The following is an 18226-nucleotide window of genomic DNA, read 5'->3' as shown; positions in this document are numbered from 1 at the left end:
GCTTCTCCTTCTCTATCTTCATTTTATGTATTTTTATTTTATTGTTATCGTTTGTTTTATTATTACTTTTTTTTCTGGAAAGTTACCGCGCGAGTTTGGTATCAATCTGTTCTATGCTTTTATATGGAGGCATCACTAATCAATCAGTTTTATCGGTAATGAATTATTGTGTTTTGATTTGGAGAAAAATTTTTTTACAAAATTTATTTTTGTCAAAAAATTAGAAAAATTTTTTATTTTTTAATGAAATTTAAAATTTGAAAAAATTAGTTTTAATTAAAAATTTTATTTTTTTAAAATAAATTTTAATTTTAAAGTATTAAAAAATTTTTCAAATTATTAATTTAATAATTTTACTTTAATAATATTTAAAAAAAAATTTAAGTTTAAATATCGGCTTAAAAAAAAATCTTAATAATTTTAAAAATATTATTTTAACTTTAAATTTCTAAAATTATTAAAAAAAAAAAATTAATAATCTATATAAAAATTAAAAATGTAAACTTCATAAAATAAAAAAAAATTAATTGTAAACTCTAAATTTTCCAAAAAAAAATCTCCAATCACCCATTAAACAACCAAGCATATTTTCGTCTGATAATTATGCAACTACAACAATCCTTGATCCTTTCCACGATGAACCGTGCGCAGCATTAATAACTATAAACACAAAAAAAAAAGTAACATATTCAAAGACCATAATACTAAATACTAGAACGTCTGTCAACATATCTCTTACACAATATAAATTGTCATACATAATCTGCAATATAAAACATAATACTCCGTCGAATAAAACAAACGAAAACATAAAACCATATTTATAAAAACTAAATAAATAAATTGCTATTACGCAATCTCGTCTACTAGTTGAATCTACACGATTTAAAATAAAACCTAAGCGAAAATAATAGCCTAGACCTAGCTAACATCTGTAGTTAAAACAAAGATTTTATTAATTTAATAATAATAAAAAGAAGCCTAAGGCAAACCATCTCCTTCTTAATTTATTCATCCAGGCGTTTATTAAAACCCGCGGCAAAAGCAATCTCACATTCTGTCTTCTGTCTTGTGTCGTGTCGGCTCGACGATCTCCCATAAAATCTCTGCTATTAATCTATGAGCCTTCTTCATCTTCTCTATCGCTATTAAGCAACTCTTGTATTATTCAAATTTATATTATAAATATTATTAATACGGCCTTCAATCAACAAATTTATTGAACCTAGAACTGGTAAACACACATTACATATATGTATAAGTATCAACATACAGATATACTTACGCAGAGGTCTATACTTCTTTGGAACTGAACGAGGATCTTTTTCTTCAGCGAACGATATAATACTATTCCTATCATATCCAATCCCCTTGTAACGACTCAGGCCATCTCGACCGGGTCTGTTCGCCGTCGACCGCAAACGAGTCTCGCACCTCGTCTGGCACGCATCGAACTCTCCGGCAGGTTCGCGATTCAGCTGCACTTTCTTCACCTGTAAGTAATAATTAATTTTTTAATTAATAATCTATTTCAATACTATCTAAATAATTAATTATTGATTATAAATTTTTTTACTTAAAATAAATTAAATGCCCTTTAATGGTGACATTCTCCGGCCGTTTCTTCAAGGACTGAATCCTACGCAATGATTTAATTAATTGATTATTTTTTTTTTCTAGGTAATTTTGTATTGAATTCTGAGGAAAAATGAAATTAATTATTATCGGACTTATAGCTGTCAGTCTCGTTAAATGCAGTCCTGTTTTTAAAAGAGAAACTGATGATCTAAGTCCTTTAAATGAGGTGAGTGATTATTTGATATTTTATTTTTATTAATTATTATTATGAAGAAATATTTTTTTGCATTGTTGCAATGCCACGTGCCACGGATTTTTATAAATAATTATTTTGCTATTATACCAATCGGATGTAACGAGAGTTATACCCAACGAGCATTAAAGAGCGAGTTGAGAGTGAAAGTATGTTTGGTCCACCTTTCGAACTGCCGTACGTTTCCTACAATGTGTGATGTCCACGTGATTTTAGTTTTCATTTTATTATCTATTGGAATTTTTGAACAATTGATATTGATAATTTTGGTAAATTAATAGTTTTATTTACAGAAAAATTTTTTTCTTTGAAAAAAAATTACTATGTTAGTGTCGCTTTTAAAAGTTTGAGATTATTTTTTAAATTAAAATTATAAAAAGAAATATTAAATGAAAAATAAATTTTAGAATATAATTATTTCTTAGATTTTTTCAAATTTTAATTAAAAAAAAAAAATTTGCTTTAGACATGAAAAGTTTGTTAATAAAATTAATAATAAGTTTAAAAGATCTAATAAAAATTACAGGCGTATTTCAACATATTTAATATCAAAATTATTGCAATTATTAAAAGTCTCTATAAAATCGATAAAAATTACAAGTAAAAGTAGTCTGTAAAATTAAAAGTTTCGTCAGCTTAATACTTTCAAATTGATATTAATTTACCGAAATAAAAAAAATGTTTTTCAAACTTAACTTTTCAAAAACTATTAGCTACGATTATTACGTAAAATATTTTACTTACTTTCTGAATGAGTAATGATCAATTAAGCGTTTTGTACAAATGTTTATACGTAAACTTGAAGTTTTTATTTAAATATGTGAATAAATAGTGTCAAGGTACTCTTAATATTGATTGTAGTTGAATAATTCCTTGTTAATAAAATTTTATCAAAATGAGTAGAGCTGAAGAGTTTTAGTGCAAGTATTTTAAAAATTTTTTTTTCTGCATGCTTTTTCAAAATTAACTGCTTCTGAAACAAAAAAAAATTAATTTTCTAATTAGATTTAATATTTTCTTTAGGTGTATGTGTTTCAGAACGAAAACGAGCAGGCGCTGGACGAGGAGCCGCATGGAGACAGAGAAAAGAGAAAAATAGGTGTCATTAAATTGGGAGTTTCCAATGGTATTATCAACTTTGTATTTGGTGTAAGTATTTATTTATTTATTTATACTTTTATCAAGCCATTAGGATTATAATAAACATTATAACCGCGTTATTGAGTAAGGAAAGCTCTGAGTGTGCCTAATACGGTATAAACACACATTTAAATGTGTTTTGAAGATCATAAAGCATTAAATTTATTATTTTTTAAAGCCTACTTAGTACTTTCTCGGTAATCAAGTCATTGGCAAGCGAAACGCATGATTATGAAAAATTTCACAATCTTTATTTTAATCGAGGAAAAATCGAATAGATTATTTTGTTTTTATCCGATCAGTTTTTTTTTTCGGGTCAGGGTTAATAGATTGAACTACTGAAGCATTGAAATTAAAGGTTCCATATAGTTCCTTCAAATTTTTACAAAAAAAAATTAAGTTTCAATCTTACGGGAAAAAAAATTTATAAACTATAATAAAATTTCAATTATTTTTGTTAGTTAAAAAAATTATTAAAATTGTTTAAAATTTCTTCCCATAATTTTAATTTATAAAAATTTCTGTTCTAAAAATCCTCTTAATATCATTAAAAATAATTTAATAATTTTTTTTATCATTAAATCTTAAAATAAAAAATTAAAAAATAAAATTCTTAATTTTTCAGAAATTAGATTCATTTTTAGATGCCAAAACAAAAGCCCTGGGCGCGCTTGATGAAGCAAACAAAGCAAAAAACGCCATTTACGGAATAGACCCAAAACAATCAGCGACAAAAGAATTTATAAGCGACATTGTTGGTAAAAAAATCCAAGCTAGCACTGCTGGTATTGGTCCGCTGATAAACAGTGCCACCACATTTATTTCCACAAAATCTCAGGGCCTAATAGGCGCAGTAACCTCTAAACTAGCGCCACTGAGTTCTCTTTCCGGCGGATTGTCAGGTAAAATTCAATTAACACTTAAAATAATTACTAACTTGTTCCTGGAACTGACCTAACTTTTCTTCAGGTGGTTCTGGAGGAGACGGCGGTGGATCCGGAGGTGGCCTAGGGAGTATCTTGAGCTTGGTAACCAGCCTCAGCGGAAGCAGCAGCAGCGGTCTCGGAGGACTAGGAGGACTGAGTGGCGGTGGTTCCCACGATGAAAAGGAAAGTTCCGAAGGTTCGAGTTCAGGAACGGGAATTTCAATCGGCGATTTCCCGAGCATTGGTGGCGGGGTAGGATATTCGAAATAGCCGCTGCTGATTAATTAATTAACTCCACAGAAAATACTCAATCCGTAACACCAAATATCTAGATGGCGTTGTGGGTTCGGAACCGCTTCGAGCTTTCAGCGCCGTTTCATATTGTTTTTTTTTCTTCCTGTTCTGTATATTGTGTTGTAATTTGCCATGCGTTTATCTTCTTTGTAAATTACTAGTGTCTTGGTGAAATGCTTCATTACCCTGGCACTTGATGTAAATAGCAGATTTTATATGAAAACAAATAAAAAAACGTTTATACATTATTAATAATTATAAATATAATATTAAATATAAATATATAATTATTATTGAGTAATAATTATATATAAATTGTTAAGTAATGATTTATTATAATAATAATTATGTGAGTGAAAATTGAGTAGTGCTTTTTCTTTTTACTAAGTTCCTTTACTTCCGTTGTTCCTGTTCCATTTTATTAAGGGTTACCTTTTTTGGGTTTTGTTGCACAGTTTTTTTGTTTTTTTTAGCTATGGAAGCACTGATTTTATTAACAGCTTAGATAATTAAGCTAGATTTTTGACAATTAATAAGTCAGATGACTGTAATTTTATTGAAAGAAGAAATAAATTTTTTTTCTTCTAATGGTAGGTCTCGGCGACCACTGACAACACCCCGATATTTGATAGGAACAAAGTGTCACTGGAGGTCCCTTCAAAAGCTTTTGGAGCCGGATTTACTTTGGTGACGAATATCAGTAAACTAATCGGCAACTTTATCCTCGTAAGTCACATTGTTCTAAATAAATTAACCAGTCCTAGGTTATGTTAAAGAAATCCTAAAAAATAACGATTTAAATAAAAACCACCTTTTTTATCAGAATGATAATATAATAAATTTACTAATTTTTTTAGAACTCTGCTCATAGGACAGAAAATGTCCTGGAGGTGTTCAAGCCGCTGTTCCGCGGTGCTTTCGCAATCAAGGGCCTGCCATCCGACAAAGAATCCTACAAAAAAAGGCAATCGCTCAACGAAATAAAATAAAGCTCAATGAATAATTGTTATTAATTGCTTCAGCAATTTTACATGATTTAAAGTCATGTATCGGATCTCCGAGTTCAGGTTCAATAGCTCAATGTAATTTTATTTAAATAAATAGTTGATTTATAAAATTTATAAAAATTCGCTTGCTTTTTTAAACTTATCTGTAAAATATAATTATAATTATTAATAATTATATGTTAATAAATAATTAACGAGCTGTGTCGCCATCTGACGAATCAAAGTCCGGGTTACAGGTCTCGGTACTTTCCACCTAACCGAGATCGGTACACTGAAAAGGGAGCAGTAGACTTGATGGAGTTCGCGGAGCATGTAACACGTGAGTAACAAAAACTTTGATTACAAATCTAGTAAACTGTTGTGTTATATTATTATACATATATGAATATTATTATAATTATTAATATTATGATTGTTATTACATTACTTACATATAATACCGATTTTTTCCCTCAAGGACGAAGAGAAGCGAGTAACAGGTGCCTTAGGTGGGGACCTAGGAACTTGGACCCGATATTTTGAAATAAAAAATGCTGGCCTTGAAGATTATATGTATGGGATTCGAAAAACTCATCTCGCTATCAGTCATAGTCCCGCTGTCTTTCACGATGCACACGCCTCTCAAGATCGCGTGTTCGAGTCTCGCTCCAGTTGACAAATCACGATAATAGTACCCAAGTGTTTTATTGCCTAATTTTTGTATTTTATACTCGATACATGAGAAGTATATGTCATTTATTATTTATCTCACTGCAAGGTAAGTCGATCAATATTTTAGTGATAAATCATAAAAATTTTTAATAATTTTTATTTTTATTTTTTAGGCGATCGACATGCCGGTTAATCACTCAGGTAATGTGCCTTTTATTAGCATTTAATGAATATTTTGAAAGTAAATTTAAATAAATAAAAAATTGCGTTACGTGAGATAAAGTTACATAATAATGAAATAACATCTAAAGGCGAATTTATAAAAATTTTTATAGAGCGCAAATAAATAAAATTACGTAAAAAATATTATTTTAAATTCGTCTTAATTATTTCGAGTGCACACTGACCTCGAGTTTCTCTTTTCACTATTGCAATGTTAAATAAATGTAATGCACATATAATACACGGTAATTACTAATAATGAATCTGAGGACAAACTCGTTATCATTTTAAAAATAAAGCTCTATAGAAAAACAAATAGTTTAGAAAAAAAGAAGAAAAGTTTCTTTACTTTACTGAGATTATAAATACTGAGTATTAATAAAATTACGTTTATCTAACTCATTATGGCATTACTTTCATAACACTCATGATACACGAGAGAAGTATTCACGAGAAAACTATTATGTAAATTAAGTATAATGTGGTCCAAGCCTTACGTTTGTTATTTTATTTCATCACTTTCTTCTACGAAATGTTAGAAATGGAAATTCCGGATGATTCAATCGATTAATTTTTAGTTTTAATCTAAAAAACAAACATTTCTTCTGTGAAATTGTTACAAGGATATCGAGAATCATCTGTTACTTACATCAGTAGTAAAAAATTCTGTTCATTAATTGTACTTATTAACATTAATAAATTATTAATATTCTAGAAGAGTAAAAAATGACCTGATTGAAGAATTAAAAATGCAATAATTATTATTAAAAAATTAATAAATAATTTTTTTAATAAATACCAGTAAATGTTCATATAGAATAAAAGCAAATTCATAATCGATGGAAATCTCGGTCGCGGAAGTTGTCCATAGAAAGTAAACTCTGGAACGTTATCTCTGTATGTAAATATGTTTGATTTAATAGACAGTTACATTAAAAAATTATATATTTAACGTAAATATATTTACCAACCTTTAAGATCCAATTTCGTCGGTATTTGCAACCTGTTCTAGTTTAATAATTATTTAAATACGTTACACTATGCACTTGATCACGTACATGACACATGGAGCTGGTGGCCAAATATTAATCCCCTCTAAAATGAAGTAATGTCATTAAAATAAATTTATTAAATGTATGAAATTAAATTCTCAGTCAATTACCGACTGTGGTTTTAAAACCGCTGATTATTTCCCTGTGCGTGAGAATATAATTTTTATTCTATTTTTAATATTATTAATAATTTAATTTCATTTACTTACAGTTATGAATAAATTAACTTTGAGCATCTGTGTGCTGTTTTTGGGCCTCCAAGCTGCCGGTCAAAAATGGCCGCGCTCGATAGACAACCAAAGATATGAAAGAAGGCCAAACAATATTTACGGTGAAATTCAGTCAGAGTATGTAGGTCAGGAATTCCGGGCTGATAAGGCTGCTCAAGAGGACGAGGTTGCTTTGGTGAAGATGCTCTCAGAGGCTGGGCCTATTGATTTCGAGAAATGGGACTCCATTGGCGAACGGGTTATTTCTAGGGCGAATGTCACCGAAGAAACTAAGCGTGTCGTTAGACAAGTCAAAAAACAGAGGCCGGGATTTTTCTGGACTTTATTTCGCGTCTTTTTTGAGGTTATGATTAATATTTAATTATTTTTAATAATAATGACACTGAAGTTGACTGACATTAAAATTTTTTTCGAATATTATTGCAATTAAATTATTTTGAAAAAAATTTATGACACTAAAATCAGCTGACATTAAAAATTTTTTTTATTTTTTTAATTAATTTAATTAGAACAAAAAAATATGAAAATAAAGTTAGCCGACATTTAAAAATTTTTATGATTTTTTTTATTAAAGAATCATTACAAAAAAATAAAAAAAAAATTTTTTTCATTTGTTAAAAACTTTAAAAACTATAAGTGCATTTTTTTAAAAATATTTTTTAGCTATAATTTAATAAATTAAGCAAAATAAAAAAATTAACAATGTCGGCTAACTTTATTATTATCAAAAAAAAATATTATTTAAAAATTGCACTTGTAGTTTTTCAAATTTTTAACATGTCAAATTTTTCTTTTTATTTTCTTAATAAGAAAAATCTTTAAAAAATCGTCAGATGTTCGCTAATTTTATTTTCATAAAAAATTTAATAAAAAAATTCCACATGTGAAAATTAATAAAAATTATTAGTGGAAATTCTTTGAAGAATTTTTTTTATTGTAATTGATTTGTTATAAGAATTTAAAAAATTGACAGGTTTCAACTGACTTCAGTATGATTAATAATAATAATAATTTTAAATGTTGAAGTTATGAAAATAATGATAGTACTAATTATTTATTTCTTCGTAGACTATTAATGACACAAGATCAACAATCCAGCAAGTAGGAGATGTCTTGGCAGAAAATATTGTGTCTGACACAACTACTAAAGCGCCAAAAATATCGCCGCAAGGTAAACACACAGCGGTAACTGCTCCCGCTGATGTAACTATATCAGCTACTAATCAAATTTCGACAACCGAAGCGCCATTTAAGTTAACTAGATCTACCTTGGAAAATATTGTAAGAAGAAATGTACGCGGATTAGTTCGGCTTTTTAATATCGAATGGAAAGATGCTATTACTGTAAGTTTTACTTTTAATTTTATTATTATTGTGAATTTTTTTTTTTAATATGAAATTCAACTTTATTAAATTAGTGTAAGTTTTTTAATTGAATTTTTTAAAAATATTATTTTTAACCGACAAAAAAAATTTTTTTATAAAATTAAACTTGCATTCATTTAATAAAATTGAATTTTTATTTACAACTATAGAATTAATAAATAATTTTTTCATTGTTATTTTCTTAATCCAACAAAAAAACTAAAATATAATTTTTAAATTGCAGCAGTCACGGGTAAACATAAAAAAGTTCAGGAAAGAATTGTCGAAAAGCGCTGAGCCATTCCTATTGGACAACCCGGATGCTTATTAATGATGATAATTAATATTACTTTATTAAAACTCACAAAAAGTAGCTAGAAACTCATCTTTAAATCCTACAAATGTATATAGTTAATTACTGTATTTATAAAAAGATTGTTATACAACACATAAATCAAAATTCTTAAATCTCTAAAAGGGAATTCTGTAGCTCACGTCATAGTAACCATTTAATGTACATTCATTTTTACGTAATACTATTTTTTATAAATATTTTTATAGTTTATGGTTTATTACGCGTCCTGCTAACGCCCACGTATTCGTGAGGTCCCGCGAAATAAAAACAAATTTGTAAAAAGAGAAAGCCGTCGCTGATGATTGGTCAATACTGCCTGTGGGTCATGTCATCCAAGAGAGCTTATATAGAGGATGGTCCACCGGCGATCTGCTTTAATATTAATCTGGCATCGATGCCATTCGCAAATTCAACAATTATAATTATAATAAATGTCATGTTTTATGGCTGGTTGTTAAAGTGATTTAAGTTCCAAGGAAATGTTTCGAATAATTGGATTATTTTTAGTCGTTAATTGGGTAGTAGGTGAAAATTTTTTGATTGAAGAAACAGGAAGACGACGAGTGGTTTACGGCACTACGGATAAGCCGGTTATAAAATCTGGTGTTAGTCCTAATACAGTCGATAATATTTTTCAGGTAAATTAATTAAAATATTGTTTAAAAAAAAAAAGCAATAATAATAATAATAATGATAATAATAATAAAGATTAAAATTAATTTTTTTTTGTTATTATTATTATTATTATTATTTATTAATCAACATTTATTATTATTATTATTATTATTATTGTTATTATAATAATAATTATTATTATTAATTAATTTTTTTGAACATAGATACCAATCTCGGTCATAGAAGGAACCTCCACTGCAGCGCAATCCTGGTACCCTGAAAACAGTGACACAATTAATAAAGTATTCGATGTAATAAAATTATGTAATAAATAGTTTTCGATTATTATATCATCAATATATATGTAAAATTAATTTATTTTAGATCCCCGTGCAAACTTTGCAAGCCATAAGTAACCTGGTAAAAGACCGACTAACTCAAGAAGCTAAGCCGATAAATGAAGAAGAAGTCAAGTCTTTGAAGAAAAAAATAAGTGAAGAAAATGTAGAACCAGAAAACGAAGACTTTACAACCAGAAAAAGACACGCGTACCTTGGCTGGGACTGGCCGCTAACTGACCTGTTTTTTGGACACGACCAAGGCTTCCATGGCCATGGTCACAAGAAGAAAAAACGCAAGCCGCACAATCTCAACGGCCATTTCGGAAACCACGGAAGTCATGGACACTTGAGCCACCATGGACTCTTTGGAAATCGTAATAGCAATAGTAATAATATAGGTCAGCCTATTCTGGGTGGAGATGGTAATATTTATCATGTCACAGAGACACTGGATGACGCTGTTCAGATTGGTCTTTGGAAACCTTACTCTGGAATTATACAAAATAAAATAGCGCCTGATTCGCGCTTTCGATTTTAATTATCGCTAAGTAATTATAATACTAGAACTTAACAATAAATAATTTATAAAAAGCGTGGAACAATTATTTAAATTAGACGGAAATAAATCCTTGTAATTTATTATTTTGTAGGAAAATGTGAGTAATGTTTTTATTTATTAATTTTTTTTTCTTTTAATTAAATTATTTTTTGTACTAAAAAAAATAATATGTATATTTCTTCACGGAACTAAAAATAAATCACCTAAACTTGTTTACAACATACCGCATAAAAAATTTAAAATAAATCTGTAATACACGTGACAAGAATAATAAATCACGACAATGGTCAATACATAAAAAAAATTAATAGATAAACTTCCGTCGAAACGTAACATTTAAATTACCATTGCAAATGTCTGTACGTCAATGACCCATCATAATTAAATGCTTTTTTTTTATTATAAGTCACTTTAAATCCGTGACCGTGTCAAAGTCTTCTTCATTTTCTTCTTCACTAATAATATTATTTTTGCTGTTATATATTATTATTATTACTATTATTATTATGATAGTGAGCTCCATCATCTAATCCGCAGCTACTTTGATTGGACCCAAGCCCCACTCGAGCAAATCCCTTCTCTGAACGAGTGCATTGAAAGTGCGAGTAGCTACTTGTCGACATCGCCGAGTCATTCTGTTTCCGCCACTCGATAAGATGGTTAATAGTAAATGTGTCGTGATTTTGTTACTAACAATAACTATATCAAAAGGCATGCCGTCCCCCGAGGACACCACCAAGAAAACAGACACCAAGCAAGACTCTCTGTTTGGCGTAAGTTAGATTTAATAAGTTCATTATCCTCGTCATTAGTTATTCCCACGGGTTGTTTATTTTATATTTATACTTTAATTTAACAATTTCATTGTTGTGAAGAAATTTAAAATATAAGTACTTGAAACTTTTGCGTTTACTATCATTTAAAATTACTTCTTCATTATTTTTAAAAATACTTTTCATATACAATTACTTCCGTTGACTCTCTAAAATTACCTCACTGTTGCAAAACCATGTAATGGATATTTAAATACCCAATTAAATAACACAACCCGTCAATAAGTATTCCTTTTACAGAAGACCGACCCTTTTAAATAACTTTTTATTTCTTCTCGCTTTTTAACCTCAATTATTCATTCTATTCTTTTAATTATTATTCTAAAAAATATTTCAATAACAAATACACTTTTTTTAGGTCGTATTTTGATTAGAATAGTAGAATTTAAAAAAAAAGATTATATTTCATTTTTAAATTTGTCTTCAATTATAAACTATAGAATTTTTAACAAAAGAATTTTTAATACCAAATTTTGAAATTAGCTTTTTAAAGTAATTTCTTTTTTGAAAATTACCGAAAATTTTTATTAAATTAAATTATCTAAAAAATAAGAATTAAATAAATAATACTAAACCTCAGAAGTTCAAGCGGGACAAAAAAAATGTTGACTTTTTGATAGATTTCACTCAACAAGAAGTTGAAAAATTAATAATTATCAACTTAAATTCAATAAAACATTAACAAAAAAAAGTTATGCCGCTTGGCAGATTATGTTTCATTTTTTACCTATTTATTTTTCAATTTTAAACCGTAGAATTTTAAAAAAAAGAATTTTTTATACTAAATTTCGAAATCAGACTTTTAAAGTGATTTTTGTGAAATTTCTTCAGAAAATTATCCAAAAATTTAAATTAAATTAAATTACCTAAAAAAGAAGAAATAAAAATAATTAAAAAAAATTTTTCACAAATAAAAAATATTCAACCTCAAATTTTTCCAGCTTCCATTTTTGGAGTTCAAAAACGGCGGAGTTCGAGTAAATTTCGCTGGCTACCACGCGGAAGCCGGTCTCGGAGGTTTGTTAACCGGAAACGGTAACGGAGGCGGTCTTTTTGCTGGAGCAGGAACGCCATTTGGCGCGCACGCATCAGCAGAACTCGGCGGTTCGGTTAACGGCAACAAAGGAGGCAACGCTGGTACTTAATACTAAATTTCCTCTTCAAAAAATCATTTTTATTTGTCCAATAACTAAAAATTTTCCAGGCGGAGGCTTGCACGCACGAGCTGGACTAGGAAATGGCGGTCCAGAAGCAGCTGCGGGTCTCGGTGGGAATTTGGACGGATCTGACGGTTCCAAGAACGGAGGAGTTCTTTACACAGCGACCAGCAACAGAGGAAGAACTAGGATTATCTCCAAGAGCATTGGTGGCGCTCCTAGCGGTGATGTTCCTTCAGTTCCTTCGGTTCCCAACGAAAGCAACATTCAATTAATTTCTAGAAATCAGGTAATTACTGATTAGTCATCATGCTGATGAATCACTAATTAGTACTCAGTAATTAAATAAAAATAAAAATAAAAATTACTTACTTAGAAACTGAGTTCAAATGTCCAGAGTGACGGCTTAGTCAGACGCGAGATCGACTCACCCGAAGGGGTCAATATCGTCGAACCTTTGCCCGTACCCGCACCAGTGCCACAATCCGGTAATATTTTAATTACCTTCTTGTATATATATATATTTTTTTAATTGATTATTGATAAATAATTGATAACTATAAATAATGAATTGATTTTTTCTGTCAACAACCAGCATACGCTTACGCAAACTCGCGCTGTCGCAAGAAGAGGAGGCAAATTTGCAACAGACTCACCAAGACAATAATTCAACAACAACTTCCTCTTGCACAAGTACCTGCAGATTTTGTTCAACCCGAGTTGTTGACTCAACCTCAACCCTTGCCGCTAGACGCCCGCAGTACTAAAATTGTTCCCCAAAGTTCTGGAACAGATGTCGCACTAGCGCCAGGACCCGCGCCAGCTGTCGCTTCGTCAATTCCCGCTCCTGCTTATGGACCAGCTAGACCCAAAACTCTTTTTGATGACATTTTTAATGTAAGTTAAATATGACAGGCATAAGAAAATTTTTATTTAAGATTTATTCTTTATTTTTAAAAACTATTTTTAATTTTTCAATTTAATAATTATTAATTTTTAATTTTCATAAATTAAAAAAATTAATGTCTTAAATTTTAATATGTTAGAATTATATTAAAAAATTTTTATTTTATTTCTAACTTTTAAATTAAAATTATAATTTTTGTCAATATAAATTTTAAAGACGCTAAAGTTAACTGATATTAGAACAATAAAATTACTATGAGAAAAATTCCGCATGTGAAAATTAAAAAAAAATTTTGTTAGGGCCAGTTTTTTAATCCGAGATAAAATTTTATTCATTGCTAAAATATATTTATGTATTTTAAGTACATAGATATACTGATAATAATAATTATATCTCGGATAAAATTTTATCTCGGATTGAAAAACTGGCCCTTCGGTGGAAATTTTTAGAAATTTTTTTTTTTTATTATAATTGATTTGTTATGAAAATTTAAAAATTGACAACTGTCAGCTAACTTCAGTACCTTGAGTTAAATAAAAAAATTGAAATTTATTCTATTTGAATATACAAAATACATTTAAATTAAGGTAATAAAACAAAAGTAAGCGTGATAGTTTTAATAATGAGCAATTGTTTTTCAGATTCCCATATCAACTTTGCACGCCGTAAACCAGTTGCTGAACAGCAAAGTGGGATGATCTGGACTTGGAGTCATCGCGTACCAAGGACGCTCTTTTCTCAATTTAATATTTATTCTTATTTTTTACATTAGTGTAATGCATCATCAACCTGTTTATGCGTCTTTGTTCAGAGGCGCGGAAAAATCCAGAATTACCTTTAATTGAGATGACGTTTTGTACGTATGATTTACGATCCATGATCTGTCATTAATTAATACTTGTATTATTTAACATCACTGCGTGTCAGTGAACACTTTTATTGCGTCCAAAGATTCACGATCAATGTACCACTGTTATTACTTTTTTTATTACCGTTTATTATTATGTTAAATTAACATGTTCATTTATTTCTTTTTTTAGCTGATTATACAGTTTTTGATGTTGGTTACATTTTTAGCGATCGCTAAATTATAGGAGTGAGTGGTTGTAATCAATATTCACGTACTTTGAAATTAAATACAAAAACATTGATTAAAATTTTATAAATTTCAATTTCTTTTTGTGAAATTGAAAAAAATTAAACTTTTAAATTTTTTATTTTTAACAAAATTAAATTTTTTTTTTCCATCAAAAATTAAAAAATTTTTATTTTTATTAATAAAAAAAAAAATTCAAATTTTTTTAGCAAAAAATTTTTTAATAGCTCAAAAATTGTAATTAGCAAAAAAGAATAAATAAAAATAGTTGTCAATATTATTAAGACTAATTAATTAAATCCAAATAATTATAAAACTAATATGAATATTATACTCATTAAATGTTAAAAAACTGAGAATTTAAAAGTAGTGTCTTATATCGTCTAATAATTATAATTAAAATTAGTATCTAGACCTTGAGTTATGAAATTTATCAGCGAGACTAATGCTAATGTTAATAGCTGTTACTATTTTATATAATTAAACTCTAGATACTCATTATTACATCTAATTATTTAGTATTAGCTTGTTATGTTCTAACATCAATATATGTTAAAATTTAAAAATACATGTTATAGAAACAACAATGTTGCTGTTATTTAAAATGATTATTGCGATAATCGTAATTGTTTATCATTAAATTTGTTATTTCGTTTCAACAAATTGTTAAAACACTACAAGTGACGTAGATGATGAAACTTGAAAGCGAAAGTATGTTAAAAAAATATTACTAAGTACATAGAAGCAGAGTGATTCTGTCCGGACTTTGTCAATTGGCCACGATAACCAAGATGATGATGGCCCATTATGTTGGGCCGATTATCATGGGCTGAGACACAGGAGGATAAAAAGATGACCAAATATCCCCGGTCTCCGATACTTTGAACTTGTACGGACGGCGAATTGAAAGAGAAAGTAAAGGGGAGATGTCGCAATACGCAACGTCGTCCAGCGTCAAGTGGAGGTGAAGAAAGAATCAGTTGCTGTCTGTTTATCGCATCGAATGGTTGTGTATGATTATTTGAGTATTCCATTAGTTTACTTGTTTGTTTTTTATTTATTTACTTTTTGTTTATTTATCCATCACCACTAGGCTGTAAATTCTCTTGATAATTAATTATGTGTTTTTTATTTTAGATCAATGCAATATGTTCGGGAAACTCCTGGTACTATTACTTGTTGCAAATGTTGATAAACACGTGTTATCAAAGCCTACTTCTACGACTGAAACTGTGGAATTAACTTTAGAAACTCCTAAAGAAATAATTAACAGTACCATTATTAAAGTACCTAATCGCTGGGATCGTGGCATGGTATGTTTTTTTTTCTGTTTGAATTTTTTAGATTATTTTTAATTAACTCTTACAAAATTTTAGAGTTTTTTTTTAATTTTAATGAAATAAAAAATTTATTGTTTTTTTTTTTTATAATTTTTAAACAATTTGTTTGGGGTAAAAAAAAAATTTATTTTCAATCTTTACCTTTAGTTTTTTATGTAAAAGATTTTTAATTTAATTAAAAACGAGTAGTGAAATTTAATTTTTTTTTTTAATGTATAGAAAGTTTGTAAAAGCTTAGAAATTTTTTTTTATCTTAAAAAGTTTAGTGGTAGATTAGTAATTATAAAATAAAATTTTTAAAATTTATTTATTTTAAATAAATTATATTTTTAATAATTTAAATTTTACAAGTTGGTAAATTTTTTTCTTTTTTATGTTTAGAAAGTTTTTAAAAGCTTAGCAATTTTTTTTACCTTAAAAAAGTTAAGTGATAGATTTGTAATTACAAAATAAAATTAAAAAAATCTATTTATTTTTAATAATTTAAATTTTACAAGTTAGTAAATTTTTTTCTTTTTAAAGTTTAGAAAGTTTGTAAAAGCTTAGAAATTTTTTTTTACCTTAAAAAAGTTTAGTGATAGATTAGTAATTCCAAAATAAAATTTTAAAAAATTTATTTATTGTAAATAAATTATTTTTTTAATAAACTAAATTTTACAAGTTAGTGAATTTTTTTTTATGCCATTAAAAATTTTGTAAGAGTTAATATTTAGATAATAAAAACCGAGTGTGTGAAAAAAAAAAAATTACTAGAATTGAAGATAGACTGTCCCTTGTAGGAACTGTTAGGCCAAATTATGGATTCACTGAGATTTGGCAGAGGGAGATTTGTAAATTTTGTGATGATGGCTAGAAACGAGATTGCTGAGCGCGCGGAGGTAATTGTTTTAAATTAAAATAATCTTTCAATAAAATTAATCGCTAACAAACCATTTATACCTGGATCACGTACCAAAAGTCACCGCACTTGTATCTTATGGAATGATTATGAATGAAGACTATAAGGGAGTTAAATAAATGTTTAATTTTTAATAAGAGTGAAAATGAGTTGTGAAAATAGTTTAACAAGGAAAAGTTTCACAACAACGTAACAGTGATTGCCAATTTAGTAAATCACGTACAGAGTCGTTACTCTGTTGGAATATTAATATAATTTATAAACAATTGTTGGATTAAAATATCAGATTTTAAATTTATTATTAATTTTATGTTTAAGGAATTCACCAGCGAGACTGCCAACAAATTGGTCTCACTTCTAGCGGCGAGGGACGCGAGGAAGATCATCCAGAACAAGACTGAGAAGCGGAACGCCATCAGCCCCAGAAGCGAGACCATTACAACTGTCAGCACGCCCATTAAAATAGGTCCTCTGGACAGTTTTTTGCCTGCCAAGACTAGAGAAACGTCACGATTAGAGAGTGAAACTGGACAGTCACTCTTTGAATTTAAAAAACCTAAACCAGTTCAAGGATTTCTCGAGAATCTTCTCTCCCCTGTTCCTCTGGTAGACAGAATAAGAGAAGAAGACAAGTATGGAAACACCGGTGATAAATTCATAGGCATTGGAAGAGCTCTTATTAAAGGGTTCGAGGGATTTAGTAATTTTCTAAACACTATTGTCGATGTAAGTATTCATAATTTCATCAGTTCTCAGTTTGTAGACTAGAATAATAATTATCATAATTATATCTAATTATTTTTAAAAATGATCCAGCTGCCAGTAGATGCTGCAAAAAAAACTTCTCGAGGAATTACTGCTGCGCTTAATCAAATCGGTGGAAAGCTAGTAGGCCTTGAGTAAAACTATTAATTTATTAAGTAATTATAATTATCAATTTATTGTGTAATGTTGTAAATACTGTGGGTCGTTGTTATTAAATTTTATTGTGAAAAATTTATTGTTTTGCTTGCAGTTTTTGTATTTTTATGTTTTTTTGTCATAATTTGTTATTATTTATATTATTATTATTATGAATCATTAAATAAATATTAAGTACTAATAAATTATTTCATTTTAGACAACAAGTGATTTTTATGACAATCAATAAATTTAAATAATACGTTTTACACATTTGGCAGAGAAGCGAAAAATTGGGCAATTCAGCTTATGCAATTTTTTTAAATACAGAATGCAGAAATGCGTAAAGTTATTATTGGATTCTTTAATCGAAGAGTTACGAAAGTTTATTGTTTTGTCGTTATGTATACACATGATTAATATTCTGGGTAAGACCCACTGGATTTTTTAAATTTTTTATTGAAGAGGAAAAAAAAATGTGCCATTGAGAAGAAATAATACTTTCGA

General features: G+C 28.4%; 5 protein-coding genes and 2 long non-coding RNA genes across 13 annotated transcripts; 5 read left to right on the top strand and 2 right to left on the bottom strand.

Annotated features, from left to right (window-relative positions):
• The first annotated feature begins 1364 nt into the window (after positions 1–1364).
• LOC123273278 (rho GTPase-activating protein 100F) lies at positions 1365–5180 on the top strand. Its single transcript, XM_044740680.1, has 7 exons — positions 1365–1495; positions 1681–1804; positions 2855–2980; positions 3597–3873; positions 3941–4149; positions 4786–4917; positions 5049–5180. The coding sequence occupies exons 2-7, from the start codon at positions 1709–1711 to the stop codon at positions 5178–5180; spliced, it is 972 nt and encodes a 323-aa protein (XP_044596615.1). The 5' UTR covers positions 1365–1495; positions 1681–1708.
• On the bottom strand, positions 1413–2846 carry LOC123273294. Its single transcript, XR_006511301.1, has 3 exons — positions 2576–2846; positions 1577–1639; positions 1413–1493 (listed from the first exon to the last, which is right to left on the bottom strand). It is a non-coding gene; the product is annotated as an uncharacterized LOC123273294 (long non-coding RNA).
• Positions 4302–5128, bottom strand: LOC123273298. The gene is made up of 3 exons (XR_006511304.1): positions 5037–5128; positions 4624–4972; positions 4302–4383 (listed from the first exon to the last, which is right to left on the bottom strand). It is a non-coding gene; the product is annotated as an uncharacterized LOC123273298 (long non-coding RNA).
• A 237-nt stretch (positions 5181–5417) lies between the features above and the next one.
• Positions 5418–9270, top strand: LOC123273259. The gene is made up of 6 exons (XM_044740636.1): positions 5418–5517; positions 5656–5955; positions 6023–6050; positions 7335–7696; positions 8422–8697; positions 8963–9270. The coding sequence occupies exons 3-6, from the start codon at positions 6032–6034 to the stop codon at positions 9047–9049; spliced, it is 744 nt and encodes a 247-aa protein (XP_044596571.1). The 5' UTR covers positions 5418–5517; positions 5656–5955; positions 6023–6031; the 3' UTR covers positions 9050–9270.
• Positions 9271–9361: 91 nt separating this feature from the next.
• Positions 9362–10662, top strand: LOC123273260. Of its 4 annotated transcripts, none has more exons than XM_044740640.1 (3): positions 9362–9678; positions 9913–9990; positions 10073–10662. In XM_044740640.1, exons 1-3 carry the CDS (start codon positions 9553–9555, stop codon positions 10565–10567), a joined length of 699 nt encoding a protein of 232 aa, XP_044596575.1. In that variant the 5' UTR covers positions 9362–9552; the 3' UTR covers positions 10568–10662. The 4 variants fall into 4 exon arrangements, with proteins under 4 accessions (XP_044596575.1, XP_044596574.1, XP_044596573.1 ...); XM_044740639.1 differs by having other exon boundaries at positions 9913–9999; XM_044740638.1 differs by having other exon boundaries at positions 9362–9711.
• A 537-nt stretch (positions 10663–11199) lies between these two features.
• LOC123273242 lies at positions 11200–14645 on the top strand. The gene is made up of 6 exons (XM_044740589.1): positions 11200–11361; positions 12363–12558; positions 12626–12867; positions 12955–13066; positions 13174–13475; positions 14127–14645. Exons 1-6 carry the CDS (start codon positions 11245–11247, stop codon positions 14181–14183), a joined length of 1026 nt encoding a protein of 341 aa, XP_044596524.1. The 5' UTR covers positions 11200–11244; the 3' UTR covers positions 14184–14645.
• Positions 14646–14907: 262 nt separating this feature from the next.
• On the top strand, positions 14908–17815 carry LOC123273258. Of its 4 annotated transcripts, none has more exons than XM_044740633.1 (5): positions 14910–15587; positions 15719–15894; positions 16701–16799; positions 17138–17545; positions 17636–17815. In XM_044740633.1, exons 2-5 carry the CDS (start codon positions 15730–15732, stop codon positions 17720–17722), a joined length of 759 nt encoding a protein of 252 aa, XP_044596568.1. In that variant the 5' UTR covers positions 14910–15587; positions 15719–15729; the 3' UTR covers positions 17723–17815. The 4 variants fall into 4 exon arrangements, with proteins under 4 accessions (XP_044596570.1, XP_044596568.1, XP_044596566.1 ...); XM_044740631.1 differs by having other exon boundaries at positions 14911–15592; XM_044740632.1 differs by having other exon boundaries at positions 14911–15625.
• Positions 17816–18226: the final 411 nt, after the last annotated feature.

This window comes from Cotesia glomerata, linkage group LG10 (assembly GCF_020080835.1).
Source record: "Cotesia glomerata isolate CgM1 linkage group LG10, MPM_Cglom_v2.3, whole genome shotgun sequence".
In the NCBI taxonomy this organism is placed as follows: Eukaryota; Metazoa; Arthropoda; class Insecta; order Hymenoptera; family Braconidae; genus Cotesia; species Cotesia glomerata.
This window is presented reverse-complemented; position numbering and strand designations above follow the sequence as displayed.